We start from the raw sequence: 14,596 nt of genomic DNA on the forward strand, positions 1-14,596 counted from the left end.
GTTAAACATTATGCATGAACAGGCACAAATCAGCAAATACAGTTATATAACTGCTCCTTGGATCCATGATGTCATTTGCTATCGCTAGTATGTCTAAAATTGGCATTCCATACAAAACTATCCATTAGAAAAAGATCAAAATCCACCCATCTCACAACAAAAGGTTGGTGAAATTAATTGAAAAGGCTACTCATCACCATTGTTCTTGAACTATGGTCACCAAGAGCCTTTTGCTGGGAAAGTACAGTGGGCCCTCCGGATACGAACTTAATTTGTTCCGGGGGTCTGTCCGCAACCTCAAAAGTCCATATCTGGAGGCGCCGCTTCTGCGCATGTGCCGTGGGATAGAGCGCTTCTGCGCATGAGGCGAAACCCAGAAGTATACACTTCCGGGTTTGCCGTGTTCGGAAGCCAAAGTTTACGTATCCAGAGGGGTACGTAAGTAGAGGTACGACTGTATTACAGAAGAGGACAGTCAAACTTACCCCTTCAGGTCTTGCCGCAGTTCATCAAAGTTCAGTTTGCCTCCGCTTTGTCGCAGACTCTCTGAAATGTCATCAACTGGTGTTTTTTTAAGTTTTAATTTCACCATGGCTTTAGTGTAACCCTGAAATAGGAAATACAGTCTGTATATAGTCAAAGCTATAAAACCTAGCAGCATATGCTAGAACTGTGTGTTTTTATGGATGCTTTCCTCTCACATTACCTTTGGTATGAATGCACTGAGCTTCCTACATCCACGTCCGGGGATTGACTTGGGAACGTTTTGTGTGGCAAAATGCTTTCTAATTGACCTGCGACCTGTACATTGCTGCTTTCTAGTCTACTGCTAAAGAGATCAATGGCAATCTTATTCAGCTGTTCTGTTTACTCACATGAAGATAATGACTTTCCAGGGTTCTAACACACAGGGAGGGCCTCCCCACTTTAGAAACTTGCCCTCCCACCTGTGGAGGACTGTAAAGGAGAGAGTGATACACTGGATGGGGAAGAGACTGTCAGCTCTCCTTGCCAGGGATGGAAACCTTGGACCCTCCAGATGATGGACAGCTTCCATCATCCTTGATGGCTATACAGGTTGGAGCTGATGGGAGTTGTGAGTTCCAACTGCTGAATGCCTACAAGTTCCTTATCCCTGACATGTCCTGGGAGCTGCATTCAGGTACCTTCTTAAAATACCAGCTGAAGCTCCATGTTTAAATATGATGAATAAAAGGAACTGGTAAATTAATTTGCCAATCAGGAATTGTGAATTCATTTGCTAACCACTCTGAAGGGGCTCTGAGCCCCTTGCTTGTGCCGTAAGGTCAAGGCAGCAAAGATATCTGTAAAAGGCTTTTACCTTTCTTATAAGATCCGACAGTTCCATTTCAGATTTCTGCTGCGCCATATCCGATTTGACTTCAGAGTATGTATCATTGATGATGGCCAAAAACATGTTCTGTTTAAGACAAAGCATTTTAAAATGCAGCTTGTAAAACAAACAAAACCAAAGCCTTTGACTTCATTAAAATATAGTTACTGAGCATATGCTAAGGTTAAGTTTTGTAACTTTCAAGGAGAAAGACAAGCTCTGTCTAAGTGAGAGGCAGGGGGACCTAGAACAATGAGGGTAATTTGCAACAGCTCCACCATAACTAGTTGCTCATTATCTTGTCCTCTCAAAAAGAGTGAACATGCCTTATTAGGATATAATATATAACCCAAATGCAAAAGAAAAATAAAATTAGGCCAGGTTTGGTGCTCTCCCTCCCCCTTTCAGCATCACCCCTCTGACAAGAGCACTAGATGTATACTGTAAATGGCCCCTTGATCCTTGGATGAAGCATGATGTATAAATATAGAGGGTATAACAACAACAATAAGGGGCAACAACAACAACAACAACAACAGGCAGTTGCATTCATAGCCATAACTCATTTCCATAAGGATATGAACTGATTTTAGTTTTAGGTTTATTTAGAGTTCAAACTGAGCTTGGGAAGAATGAATGCCTCTGGACCCACCTCAGCTGAAAAATGCAAGAAGGGCATGGACAATAGAGAGAGGCTGCCATCTCTACGAAGTGTATTTCACAATGTAAGAATGGAACACAAAGGAGTCTCAGTCTCAAATTCCAGAAACTGAATAAGCTCATAACAGATTGGGGCTGGCTGCTTGTGCCTGCACTGCACCTGTCAGGGAACTGCCATCGGAAAGACAGGAGGTGGAGAGGCTCTCAGAAGGCAGGAGAGAGTCAGCAGCGGAGGAAGGCACCAGTAGGGGGAAATCGGGAATTCTTAAGGAGAGAGAGATGGAGGCATGGTTCAGGGACTCTTCCAGCAGTAACAGCGGAGGAGTTTCAGATCCTCCCATAAGCACCCCCACTCCTCGCCGGAAACTGTCGCGCCGAGAATCCAGACGACGCGTTTCCGTCAAGGAACTTTTATGTTGGAAAAGATTCCGTAGATGCCCACTGTCGGATTCTACCAGCGACTGACGGAGCCATGCTTTGGGGGCTCCGTTAGAGACAGGGGTTGGCTGGCTAGCCAAAACCCGGAGGGATCAAGCTTTACGCACAAGCAGCTCATTATCCCATCACAGCACCCATGCACATACTGTCAAACTGTACAACTGTTACTTTTCCCCACCCCCATCATTCTGCCCAGACACTGAGGTCCAGTACCGAGGGCCTTCTGGTGGTTCCCTCACTGCGAGAAGCCAAGTTACAGGGAACCAGGTAGAGGGCCTTCTCGGTAATGGCACCCGCCCTGTGGAATGCCCTCCTACCAGATGTCAAAGAGAAAAACAACTAACAGTCTTTTAGAAGACATCTGAAAACAGCCCTGTTGAGGGAAGCTTTTAATGTTTAATAAGTTTTTGTATTTTAATATTCTGTTGGAAGCCGCCCAGAGTGGCTGGGGACACCCAGCCAGATGTGTGGGGTATAAATAATGAAGTATTATTATTATTATTATTATTATTATTATTATTATTATTATTGAGTATATTATCAAGTGGACATACACAACTCAGAAACTGCACACTGTTAAAGCCCTTTTGAGTATTAGTCGTATTGAAGCCCAGGAAAGATAATAAAACAAAACAAATAAAATTCAACTTGAGAGGATGACAACAACAATAATAATAATAATACAAAAATGGCTATGAATAAAATGGTTACATACCAAAAGAATGAAGAACATAAAGAACACAAATGTAGTGAAATAAACTGGTCCCAAAACTCTGTTAGCTTCTTCAATCTCTGTAAAGTCAAAATCTCCCAACAGGATGCGGAACTGAGTAAAACTTTAAAGAGAACAACGCAGTTTTAGCCAATAGTTGAGCAAGTCTCACAAAACTGATCCCACCCCCTTTGTATTCTGGCAGTGGTCTACAACATTCTTTTCAGCATGAAGACAGGTGGCTGGTAGCAACTACCTAAACAAGTCCAGCTGCAATGCAAATATATCTGCAAATATTAAAGTATTTTATGGATTCTAAAAGTTCAGTTGGTTACAGCATGGTGCTGATAATGCCAAGATTGCAGGTCTGATCCCCATATGGAGCAGCTGCATATTCCTGCATAGCAGAGGGTTGGACTAGATGACCCCCAGGTCCCTTCCAACTCTACAATTCTATGGTTCTAACTTTTGCATAAGGTCAGAAAAATTTATTTGATGCTAGAATTTTGAAAATCCACAAGAAGAACTTCACAAAAATGGACAGAATTTTAAAAATGAATTTGATGCGATCTTCTGCGTCCAATGAGGACATTTGCTAAGCCACTGGCAGCCTTTTAAAGATTCTATTGTTGTACTTACACACTGTCCTGGAAGGTACTGAAATCGTCAACTTGTGCACCAAACACAAGGTAAGCTAGCTGAGCATAGGCTATGAAAATGATGAAAAACATAATGGCAAACCCAAGAACATCTTTGGCACATCGTGACATCGTGGTAGATAACTGGCTCATTGTACGGTTGAAGCTGATAAATTTAAAGAGCTGTCAAAGAACAGAAAAATATTTCATGAGCTGGGTAATTGAGTGAGAGAAGGAAACAGGGAGAAGAATTAGGCTGCTAAATACTGTAAACCACAAAAGGAGGAACATTAAACAATTATGTAGGCTTGTTCAGACATACTGCCAAGCCCCGGTTTGTACTAATCACAGACGGACTCCAATTCACAATGTGTGCTCCAGGCAAACACATGGAAGCCATGGTTTTTGTGGTTTTCTTCTTCTCCTGCCTTCTCTGTGATTCCCTGGATTCTATTCTAAACAATAGAAGCAAGTCAAACTTTGCAAACTGGAGTGGTGCAGAGGCTATACCAAAGCCTTGTTTGCTGAACTTTTAAATCGTGGATTCAGGTCCTGGTTTGGCAGACACTCGCAAACCACAGCGGATTAGAGTGTATTGGTTCCAAAATTATGAAAAATGATGTCTGGCCCTTACAGCTGAACTATTTCAGAGTGTGGTATGCTAGTACTGTAAAACAAAGTTCAAAGGAACTCTTTGCTAGGTAGCACAAGACACAAGTCTTGATGACATAAGTAGCAGAAAACAGTGTTGTAAGAAGTCACTTGGAAACAAGATTTACATTTAAATCTAATTTTCATATATTTTAATCATTATTTCAAGGCAAAAAGCAAGTGGTCTAGCCAACTGAGTTTTCTCTTCCTGCCTAGCAACAGCTTTCTCGGATCAACATTAGCTCTTAAAATATGAAGAGTTTCAAAAGCAACTTTGGATTTGATAGATTTTGCCCTTGGTTTGGAATGTTTTCTTTCCTGATATGAGTCTTATGGCAGAGTAGGGCATAACACATATTTAAAGGAATAAAACCAATGGACAGATTTGGATGTAAATTGATTTATCAAAATAACAAATACAAATTCCCTTAAAAAGATATTAAGATATGGGATGAAATGTCTTCATTCACCTGAGTATCAGTTAAGCATGAATTACCTTAATCCAGACGAAAAACATGGTGACAGCTGCAATATTGTTGAACTGTGTTTGCCAGTATGCTAAAGGTTCAAAATTTGGGAAGTTATTTTGATTTTCCAGCAGCTCCTTCAGTAACCTATCCACAGCAGATGTTCGATATATATTAATTCCTATAGCTGCCACCGATAGCTGAGTGCAGAAAAAGAGTACATGAATAATATGGAACATGCATCTTAAAAGAGCATAAGAAGAGCCTGTAACTCTTGTCCAGAAATCTTGTGAGACACAGAACTGCCAAGTCTTGCAATATTTCTCCCTCTCTCATTTCTATGAGATAACTGAGAACTCAACCATCATGACAGCTCACCTAGAGGTTTTCTTTCCCAGCAAGAGGCAACTGAGGGCAGCTACAGAAGTAGTGCACTGGAAGAGCAGATAGGCACACTGCCTCCTCATACACAGGGAACTGACGAGACAAATTACCCAAGGTCTGCGTCCATTAGAACTAGTGAGTCAGCTCACTCTTCACATCAATCCACAAGCACTTCTCTCAAAAGACAGAAGGTGCCACTATTGAAAGATTTGTAGTCCTTAGATCTCACTTACCACGATAATGAGAACATCAAGACAATTCCAAAGACTCCTGAAATAAGAGAGTCTGTGTATGTGAATTTCCAGAATTTCTTCCACCATGTAATAAAGAACAAAAAGACAAAAGACAATTTCGCAGGCAGCCAGGAAGAAGTCAAAAGTGGAGATGTAGTGGATCAACTTTACAGGCTGGAATTGCCAAGATGTAAGGAGGCCTCCTGTCGGTGGGAACTCCACCAATAACCTGCATTTCAAAAATTAAATGCACGTATAATTAATTCACCTTGTTATTAGTAGCAATTTGTTGTTTTATTGCTCAGGAATCCACCTGAAAGTATTTTTATACTGAAAGGAAATTAATTTTATAATAAATAAATGTTTGAAAGACAAGGCTTGGAAACAAACTAAAATGCAAGCAAGCAAAATATATACAGGTAAAGGACCCCTGGACGGTTCAGTCCAGTCAAAGGCGACTGTGGGGTTGTAGCACTCACCTCGCTTTCAGGCTGAGGGAGCTAGCGTTTGTCCACAGACATCTTTCCAGGTTATGGGGCCAGCATGACTAAATCATTTCTGTCGCAACGAAACACCGTGACAGAAACCAAAGCGCACGGAAACACCGTTTACCTTCCCACCACAGCAGTACCTATTTATCTCCTCCCGCTGGTGTGCTTTTGAACTGCTAGGTTGGCAGGAGCTAGGACAGAGCAACAGACTCTCACTCCGTTGCAGGGATTCAGTGGTTTAGACCACAATGCCACCTGCATTGTGCTTTTATTTATTAAAATTTACAACCCACTCTTCACTGTTCACCCACCCCAGAGCAAGAAACATTAAAACACTACAGTAAAATACCCTTTTATTTAAATACAACTTAATGCAAAAGAAGAGTAACATCATCCATTCTACTGTTTTAATATTTTTAAAAAATATTTTTTCTTCACCGCCCACAAGTATGCTGTACAGGAAATTATTTACAAACAAACTAAAAGGAGTGTTAGTGACATTTAAAAGTTAACAAGGATGTTACCGATAAGAAATCGTACAGAAGTCCTAATATTTTCATGAGTTTTAATTATTTAAAAAACTCCCTGTAAATGACTTTTTAATGCAATTTAAAATGAAGGTCCAGGCTCTCATTTTATATGAATGCTCTTTATGCATGTGTATATGGATCTGTATATCTACTGTATATAAAGTTACAACATATACACACAGCTGTGTGGGAGGTGAAATATGTGAACTCAGATATCACTTTAATAAGGGAGGGTTGCTCAAATGCACCTCTTCAATTTGCCTGTGAAAAAAGCTGGAAGCATTTGAACTGGACTTAACTGTTCTTCAAATGTCAAAGTAACTTCTTTTAAAAAATGACTAATAACATTTCATTTTATGTCCCCTTAATAAAATTCAAGTATTTTCAGTATTCCTGCCAGTGTGTTTGCACTATGCCAATTTTGGCCTCTCCCCGTCCCAATGAGCAGCAGCAAATTCACCTGTTGAGGTCAGAAGTGCCATTCACTACTGCACATATAGTTTGGCTCTAGTTTTCATTGATTTCAATGGTAATTACTTCTGAATAAATACCCACAGATGCTCTAAATCAAGCTGCCTCAACCTCGGCCCTCCAGATGTTTTTGACCTATAACTCCCATAATCCGTAGCTAGCAGGACCAGTGGTCAGGGATGATGGAATTGTAGTCTCAAAACATCTGGAGGGCCGAGGTTGAGGAAGCCTGCTCTAAATCTACACAGTGAAAGCAGACACTACCATCTGCTTCATAAAGGCTGTTCCATCATTCAACAATTCCAGACTTACCTGATAATGCAGAAGAGATTGATGTTTGCATTGTACACTGAAAAATCTATAAACGTTGCCCGTGTGCCTCTATCAAGCCACAAGTTGTTCTTAAGGCCAAGAATTAACGCAGATGTCTCCTCTCTGCTTCTGGACAGATCCTGGTAATAGCCAGCTCCACTGTAAGTTGCAAGCAACCCCCAATGGCTGCTTCCATTCAGATCTTTTTCATTGGTATAAATCCAACTGAAATGCAACCGGAAAAGACACACTTTTCATGCATGTCTACTACTTTGCAGGAAAACCTAACTGTAAACTCTTAGGCTTAACAATTCTGACACAGATGGAGGAAATTCCCTCTCAGCCTTTTCTCTCTCCATCAGAATTAAACTGTTGTGGCAGACATGGATGCACCTGAACTATTCAAGAAAACAGGTTGTTTTTTTAAAAAATTTACACAGGCTGTTCATATGTTAGCAGAAACAAATTAGTGGTTATGGGATCTCAGGTAAAATACAGTGGACGCTCGGTTTGCGAACATGATCTGTGAGGGTTGCACATTTGCAACCCGTGTCTGCGCATCTGTGCACATGTGGGTTCCAATTCTGGTACCCATTCTGGTACTTCTGGGTTTCGGCGGTCCGTAACCCGAAAAAACGCAACCTGAAGCGGCTGTAACCCGAGGTATGATTGTAGTACTTTTATAGGGACTACAGCACAGATTGAATGAAAGTCGCCCCCACCAGAAGAACTGCCCCCATTTGTGAGATGGATTCCTCCTTCACCCTACAGCCTCCTGCATTCCCCCCAAATCTGCTCCAGATTGCTAGAGTTGGCTATATTTATGTGAGAAAGATACATACGCAGTTCCATTGCGAGGCCCGAACGGTGCAGTGTCCTCATTACTCACAGAGTAAACATCGTAACAGTCTTTAATTTCATCTTTTAAATCTTCAGGTATTGAACACGTGCCATTCCTCACTTTCAGCTGTCGAATGCGAGGCACTCCCAAAAGCAGGTTCTCATGGTAGATAAAACTCCTGTTCTCTGCCACGGTTCTGTTGTTGTACCACATCTCCCAGTACAGGCCATCTAGCAAAGGACCCTCAGTGAACTGAAACAGAATGCAGTTTCAGGGAAATTAACTCTTGCTAAGATTCTGCAGGTTGTTTTTTTTTAAAGATACAATTTGATCACTGAATAATGTTTTAGAATAGACATGGTGTAACAATTTCTACTATTACAGCATAATCCTCTGTGTATATCTGTTCATATTATAGAAAACTAGTCCTGTTGATGGCAATAACTGTTTCCAGGCAACCCAAAGAGAAACTTTTGTATATTGGAGAGAAGTTGGTTTTATCCTAACTAACCCCACCCCACCCTCCCACTATATATAAGGGTCTTGTGACTTCTGTTTCAGTGTATCTGAAGAAGTGTGCATGCACATGAAAGCTTATACCCGGAACAAACTTAGTTGGTCTCTAAGGTACTACTGGACAATTTTTATTTTTTTTACTGCATCAGACCAACATGGCTACCTACCTAAATCTTATCCCAATTAAGTCATCATTGTGCCAAAAGAAATAAGAAGGTGAGGTAGTAGTAGTTTCATTAACTGGCTTCTTTGAAAGACTGGATTAAATCGTACTGTTAACTCCTGCCAAATCATACATATTTTTCAACACTGCAATAGACTAAAATTGCCTTAATATTTTTCTGATAACACACCATGTACATATTATTTGAACATATTCCTGCTCAAAAACCAAATTCCACAGTACCTTCCAGAAGTCTTCCATTGTAGATAAAGTTTTAAAATTGGTCTTCTCCATTTTTGACACTGGTGTGTCTAGAAAGAGCTGTGACATCACCCTTGTGTAGTAGTACATATTCGAACTCACCATCCCATATGACACTGTAAACGCAAGTTGGAAGGAGGGGGGGAGAGTCAAAATGTATTTTTTAAAAAAACAACAACATACAACCCATACAAGCATCAAACAATATTCTTTTTAGGCTGTGTTATGAACAGAGTAGGTAAATAAACTTTTAATTCAAACAGTCTATGATTTACCTAGCAGACTCCAATGGGGGTCTGGGTCTGATCCTATACTGATTCATGAATAGGGGGGAGGGAATGCCCACAATCTTGTTGGAACCAAATATATGTGCTGTAGCATCAGTGGCCCCATTACAGAAAGACCTAAAATATTGTATATCTTAACAGTAGTTTTCACCCTTTTTGACCCACCTTTGAACTCAACCATCATCATGGAATCTACCTTTGACTATTTTTCTGCGCAAGTCCATCTTTGTCCTTCTCTTTCTAGTACTCTCCTCTTTCTCCTGTCCTTTAAAACATTTAAACAAAAGAAAGAAAATGGTGGCGCTGCTGCTTATGTAACCTACTTTAGATCATGTCACAACCAAGTTTTGAGCACCTAACTGCTGGCTGAAAGAATACATATTTGATTCCTCCAAATATCTAAACCACAAGCAAATCTAAAAATTGCTCTAAGAATTCAAACAAAATGGTCCATACGATCCAAAAATGTTTTTTGCATATATATCTTTTTAAAAAGGGAAAAGATGGCAACTTCGCAATTTCCATGAAACGGCTTTGGACAGCAATGCATTTCATACAAATTTACATCTGGTTAATCAGCAGCCTAAGCTGCTGATATGGATAGCCTCTAACAGCAATAAACTTCACAGAAAGCCTGCCCTGCAGAACAACAGAGTGCTCTCAGAATATTTTATGTTTCTTTAGGAAGCAACGCTATTGGCATGAGCACAAATGAGCTTGCACCAGACGTGCTCCAAAAGGGAAGAGACTAATAACTTGTCAGTAACATCTCACTTTACACATATGCTCTGTTTTGTTGATTTCCACTAGTGAAGAGAGGAAAACAACTCTAAAGTTGTATTAATGAAAATATGGCTTATGAAATATTGTTCTTGACACTCAAAATTATTCCTTAGCCCCCCCCCCCCCAAAAAAAAACCTTATCACAGATAAGGAATTGAACCCAATAAAGAACTTCAATTTTGTGAGTGGCAGTGTTGCTTTTGCAAAATCATAATATCATCTGCAATTGAATTTTGAAGCTACAAACACGAGTCTGACCAAACTGCGGGAGGCAGTGGAAGACAGGAGCACCTGGCGTGCTCTGGTCCATGGGGTCATGAAGAGTTGGACACGACTAAACGACTAAACAACAACAACAACAATGTAAGGCTCTCTTTTTCCATAAAAGATGGACATTCATGAATTGTCAAGACAGGTTAGCACATGTGCTATTTCTTTTCTAGGACTATTAACCATGTAGAGCCACCCTGAATCAGAGAAAATGTATAACCATTAAAGCTGAATAACTAATTTTAGGAGCAATGCCGGTCTTGAAAGAGGAATGCTTTTAAAACAACAACCCACTAGAAGTATATTGAATTACCTATTAAGCGTAACTAGTGGTCATTACTAGTTACCATGTTAAAGTGATAGCAAGATACTTACAGAAAGACAAGGCCAGGAGAAAAATCAAGTACGTGATCAGTTCTCGTAAAACACTTTTCAGGTATCTCTCTCTGGTTGTGGTTTCTTCCATTAGGCTAGTACCCCACAGACCTTGAAAAAGAAGCATTAACAGAAAACCGTAAGAAATCTAACATACAGTATGTGACTGTAAAAAAGATTAGCTGGCATATTACCTAGTTACAAGAATCATAGAATCCTAGAGTTGGAAGAGACCACAAGGGCCATCGAGTCCAACCCCCTGCCAAGCAGGAAACACCATCAGAGCACTCCTGACATATGGTTGTCAAGCCTCTGCTTAAAGACCTCCAAAGAAGGAGACTCCACCACACTCCTTGGCAGCAAATTCCACTGTCGAACAGCTCTTACTGTCAGGAAGTTCTTCCTAATGTTTAGGTGGAATCTTCTTTCTTGTAGTTTGGATCCATTGCTCCGTGTCCGCTTCTCTGGAGCAGCAGAAAACAACCTTTCTCCCTCCTCTATTGACATCCTTTTATAAGAAGGTAATAGAAAACTACTCAATGGCGGGGCTTTTTTTGGGAGGAGTTGAAAATATACAAAGTGGTTGGGAATATTTTGTAGGAAAACACTCACACACAAAAAGCTTAACCTGAATGTCCCACAACGTTATAATTAAGCTTGTAACCAAGTCTTGTTTACCTGTCTACCCCTGACTCTACCTTCCAGTGGCTCAATGTCAAATTTTTGTTTGTAGGTTCCTCTGAACAAGGCCCTTTCCCCTTTCATACTCTGTAAAGTGCCCAGTCCACAGAGGACAATGTATAGAATACATTAATCCAAACAAAAATGGGAGCGAGTGAAACATGGAAAAAATTGCTTATGCAAAGCTCATGTCACAACAAACCAGCAAATATCTGTCACAGCACTGTTTGCTTTTTTGCTGCTATGGGCTAAGATGGCTCTCCTTCTGGAATTTGTAGCTAGATGGTTATCCTGAACTGGAACAAATGAGCAAATACTGGTTGACTAGGCAACAGAAAGCTTGAAATGTACTCTGACGGAGCTGCAATTTGCAAAACTTGGCAGGGTGCAGGTTTTTTTATATATATAATCAAAAACATTGCTTTTCTGCTGTTTCCCCCCTTCAAAAAGTCTCCTGGTCAAAACAGCAACAATTTAACAATACTGTATACAACAACTTAACAATATTGTATATAAACCATATTGCATGTGGTTTTTAAAGGGATACTGATTCCTGAGGATTTGGAAATCATGCAGTCTATGCCACTGCAATTCTGCATGTACGTTTGCCAGCTTGGAGTCTAAAGTAAAGTGTCTACATTTTTTGAGGAGGCTCCCATATAACATCTTTACTGTTAGCTTTGGGTTTTCTCTTAGGAACTTGAACAACTTCAATATTTTCTTTTAAAGTAGCCTGGTCTAGTCTTCAGCACATGGCGAGAAATCTTTTTCATCCCAAACCCATGTGCTTTTCTAGTCAAATACGTATTACCTACTGGTTTGCATGAAATGGTGAAAAACTTTGTTGAAAAACAGTACACGCTGTGTATTCCCACATCAGATGCAAACAGAAGGAGACAAAAGTGAACTGCTTTGCTTGGTTTTCCCCATTATAACTAGTTTGGCCCAAAGCGTTACAACTTTTTGAGATAGATTAGCTAGATGGATGAAGGAAAGGTCTGACTGGATAGAAAGTAGCTTCCTGGGCTCTTAATAAAAAAGCAATAGTAGCAGGAGAGGTAGGGCAGTGGTGTCCAAACTTTTTTCGAGGGCCAGATTTGATGAAGGGAAGCCAACCAAAGTTGTTGCGCTGTTTTTAGGATTGAAATTATTGAGCTTTTTTTAAGGGTTGAAGTTGTTGCGCTTTATTTAGGATTGAAGTTGTTGGTTTTTTTTTTTTTAGGATTTTACCCCATAAACTGCCGAAGGGGCCCCCAAAACGGACTTTGGACATGCCTGCGTGTCTGTGGTAGAGCCTTTGGCCAACAAGGGAATCAAAGGTGTGCTAAAGGCGTGCAAGGAGATTGCAGAGGAGCTGAATGGATTATTTGACTCGCGAGAAACATCAAAGTAATAAGGTGAGGCAGGAGAGATGCGAGGCGGGAAGGGCGACGGAAGGGCCCGGCCGGGCGGTCACTCACCTCGCAGGCGGTGCGCCATCCCTTTGGCCCAGGCGAGCCGGCGAGGCGGCGGCGGCGGCTGCTCGGCGACCTCCTCGCCCGCCTCCTCGTGAAGGAAACGCGGCGTCGGCGTCGGGGCGCCTCCGGCAGAGCAAGGCCGCTGGCCTTCGCCTTCCCCTCCGCCCTCCTCCTCTTCTCCGCGCCGCCTGCGCCTCCGCTGCCTCCCGCTCTCGGCGGGCCCTCCCGGGCGTCGGGCGTCGGGCTCCGAGGGCGAAGGCGCCCCTCCTCGGCCCCACTCCACCACGCCCATCTGCAGCACGGGCCCCGCCGCCACCGCCGCGCTCCCGCCAGCCGCCCTGGCCGCTTCGCCCGCCTCCTCCTCGGGCTCGAAGCCCGGGTTGTCCCGGCTCCAGGCCTGCCTCGAGCAAGACGAGAGCGGCGGCGACGGCGAGCAAGACGAAGGAGGAGGAGAAGGAGAAGAAGCGCCGACGACGACTCCGCCGCTGCCCGGCGGGTCCCGCAGCCGCCCCAGCTCCAGGTGCTCCAGGCCGCCGGGAGGGCAAAGTCCCGCCATGGCCCCCCGACCCTGGACGAAGGCCGCCGCCTCCGCCTCAGAAATTTTCTCTGAGGCCAACCGAGTAACGGCGCGGGAAGGGAGCGCCTTCGCCTTCTCCACCGCCCGCCTTCCAGCCCCCCAGCCCCGCCCACAGCGCGCCGCCTCGCAGCGGGAAGCGGGCAGGCCGGGCTGCGTGTGTCTCTTGGCCGGGAAGCTGCGGGGAGGGGAAGAGCTGCGCTCCCCAGACAGCCCGGAGTTCCTGCGGCTCCTTCCGAATCTAATAGGAGTTTTGTTTTGTTTTTGTCTCTCTTTTTCTGCAATTTGAGTTGCTGACACTCGCCTCCGATTAGGATTACCCCGGGGGGTACCTTTCCAAGGTTCCTCTAGTCCAGGGATTTTTCAATTTCCAAGAGACTGCGATCTACTCCTACTAAAAAACAGCAGCTGGCAGTGATCTACCCATTGTATTGACCAAAGTTGTTGAGATTTTTTTGGGGAGAGGAAGACCCAAAGTTGTTTAGTTTTTGCTTTGTTTTTTGGGGTGACCGATCAGGATCACACGGTCGACCAGGGACGCCCTGCAATCAAGCGGTAGGTCGAAATAGACCTGCTGGACATCCCTGCTCTAGTTACAGATAGGTAGCCGTGTTGGTCTGCCATAGTCAAAACAAACAAACAAAAAATTCCTTCCAGTAGCACCTTAAAGACCAACTAAGTCAGTTCTTGGTATGAGCTTTCGTGTGCATGCACACTTCTTCAGATACTTTTGAGTGTATCTGAAGAAGTGTGCATGCACACGAAAGCTCATACCAAGAACTGACTTAGTTGGTCTTTAAGGTGCTACTGGAAGGAATTTTTTTTTTGTTTTATCCCTGCTCTAGTCTGTTATAGAATTCTCAGATACAGAATTAAGTTTTGATAACTGCACAATGTGAATACACACACACAGGTATATAAACCACATTAAAACAGTACAGGAGAGCAATTCAAAAGCCATCTTGGCTCTCCCTAAAGACTCTAGATCAGTGGTTCCCAACCTTTCTTTGGCTGTGCCCCACCTAAGCATCTAAAATCCTGATGTCC

General features: G+C 42.6%; 1 protein-coding gene across 3 annotated transcripts in view; it reads right to left on the reverse strand.

Moving 5' to 3' along the window:
- PKD2 (polycystin 2, transient receptor potential cation channel) overlaps positions 1 to 14,137 on the reverse strand; it is a 20,163-nt gene extending 6,026 nt beyond the window's left edge. For 2 of the 3 annotated variants that reach the window (XM_083756411.1, XM_083756410.1), the window contains exons 1-11: positions 12,979 to 14,137; positions 10,838 to 10,948; positions 9,105 to 9,238; positions 8,184 to 8,434; positions 7,342 to 7,566; positions 5,538 to 5,766; positions 4,950 to 5,120; positions 3,804 to 3,985; positions 3,168 to 3,288; positions 1,343 to 1,441; positions 486 to 607 (exon numbers count right to left, since the gene is read on the reverse strand). In XM_083756411.1, coding sequence (XP_083612537.1) covers positions 486 to 607; positions 1,343 to 1,441; positions 3,168 to 3,288; positions 3,804 to 3,985; positions 4,950 to 5,120; positions 5,538 to 5,766; positions 7,342 to 7,566; positions 8,184 to 8,434; positions 9,105 to 9,238; positions 10,838 to 10,948; positions 12,979 to 13,531 — 2,198 coding nt within the window. In that variant the 5' untranslated portion in view covers positions 13,532 to 14,137. The remainder of the gene's footprint in view (positions 1 to 485; positions 608 to 1,342; positions 1,442 to 3,167; positions 3,289 to 3,803; positions 3,986 to 4,949; positions 5,121 to 5,537; positions 5,767 to 7,341; positions 7,567 to 8,183; positions 8,435 to 9,104; positions 9,239 to 10,837; positions 10,949 to 12,978) is intronic. The other variant, XM_083756412.1, reaches the window with a different exon arrangement.
- Positions 14,138 to 14,596: the final 459 nt, after the last annotated feature.

Source organism: Podarcis gaigeae (assembly GCF_964106915.1).
Source record: "Podarcis gaigeae genome assembly, chromosome: 9".
NCBI lineage: Eukaryota > Metazoa > Chordata > Lepidosauria > Squamata > Lacertidae > Podarcis > Podarcis gaigeae.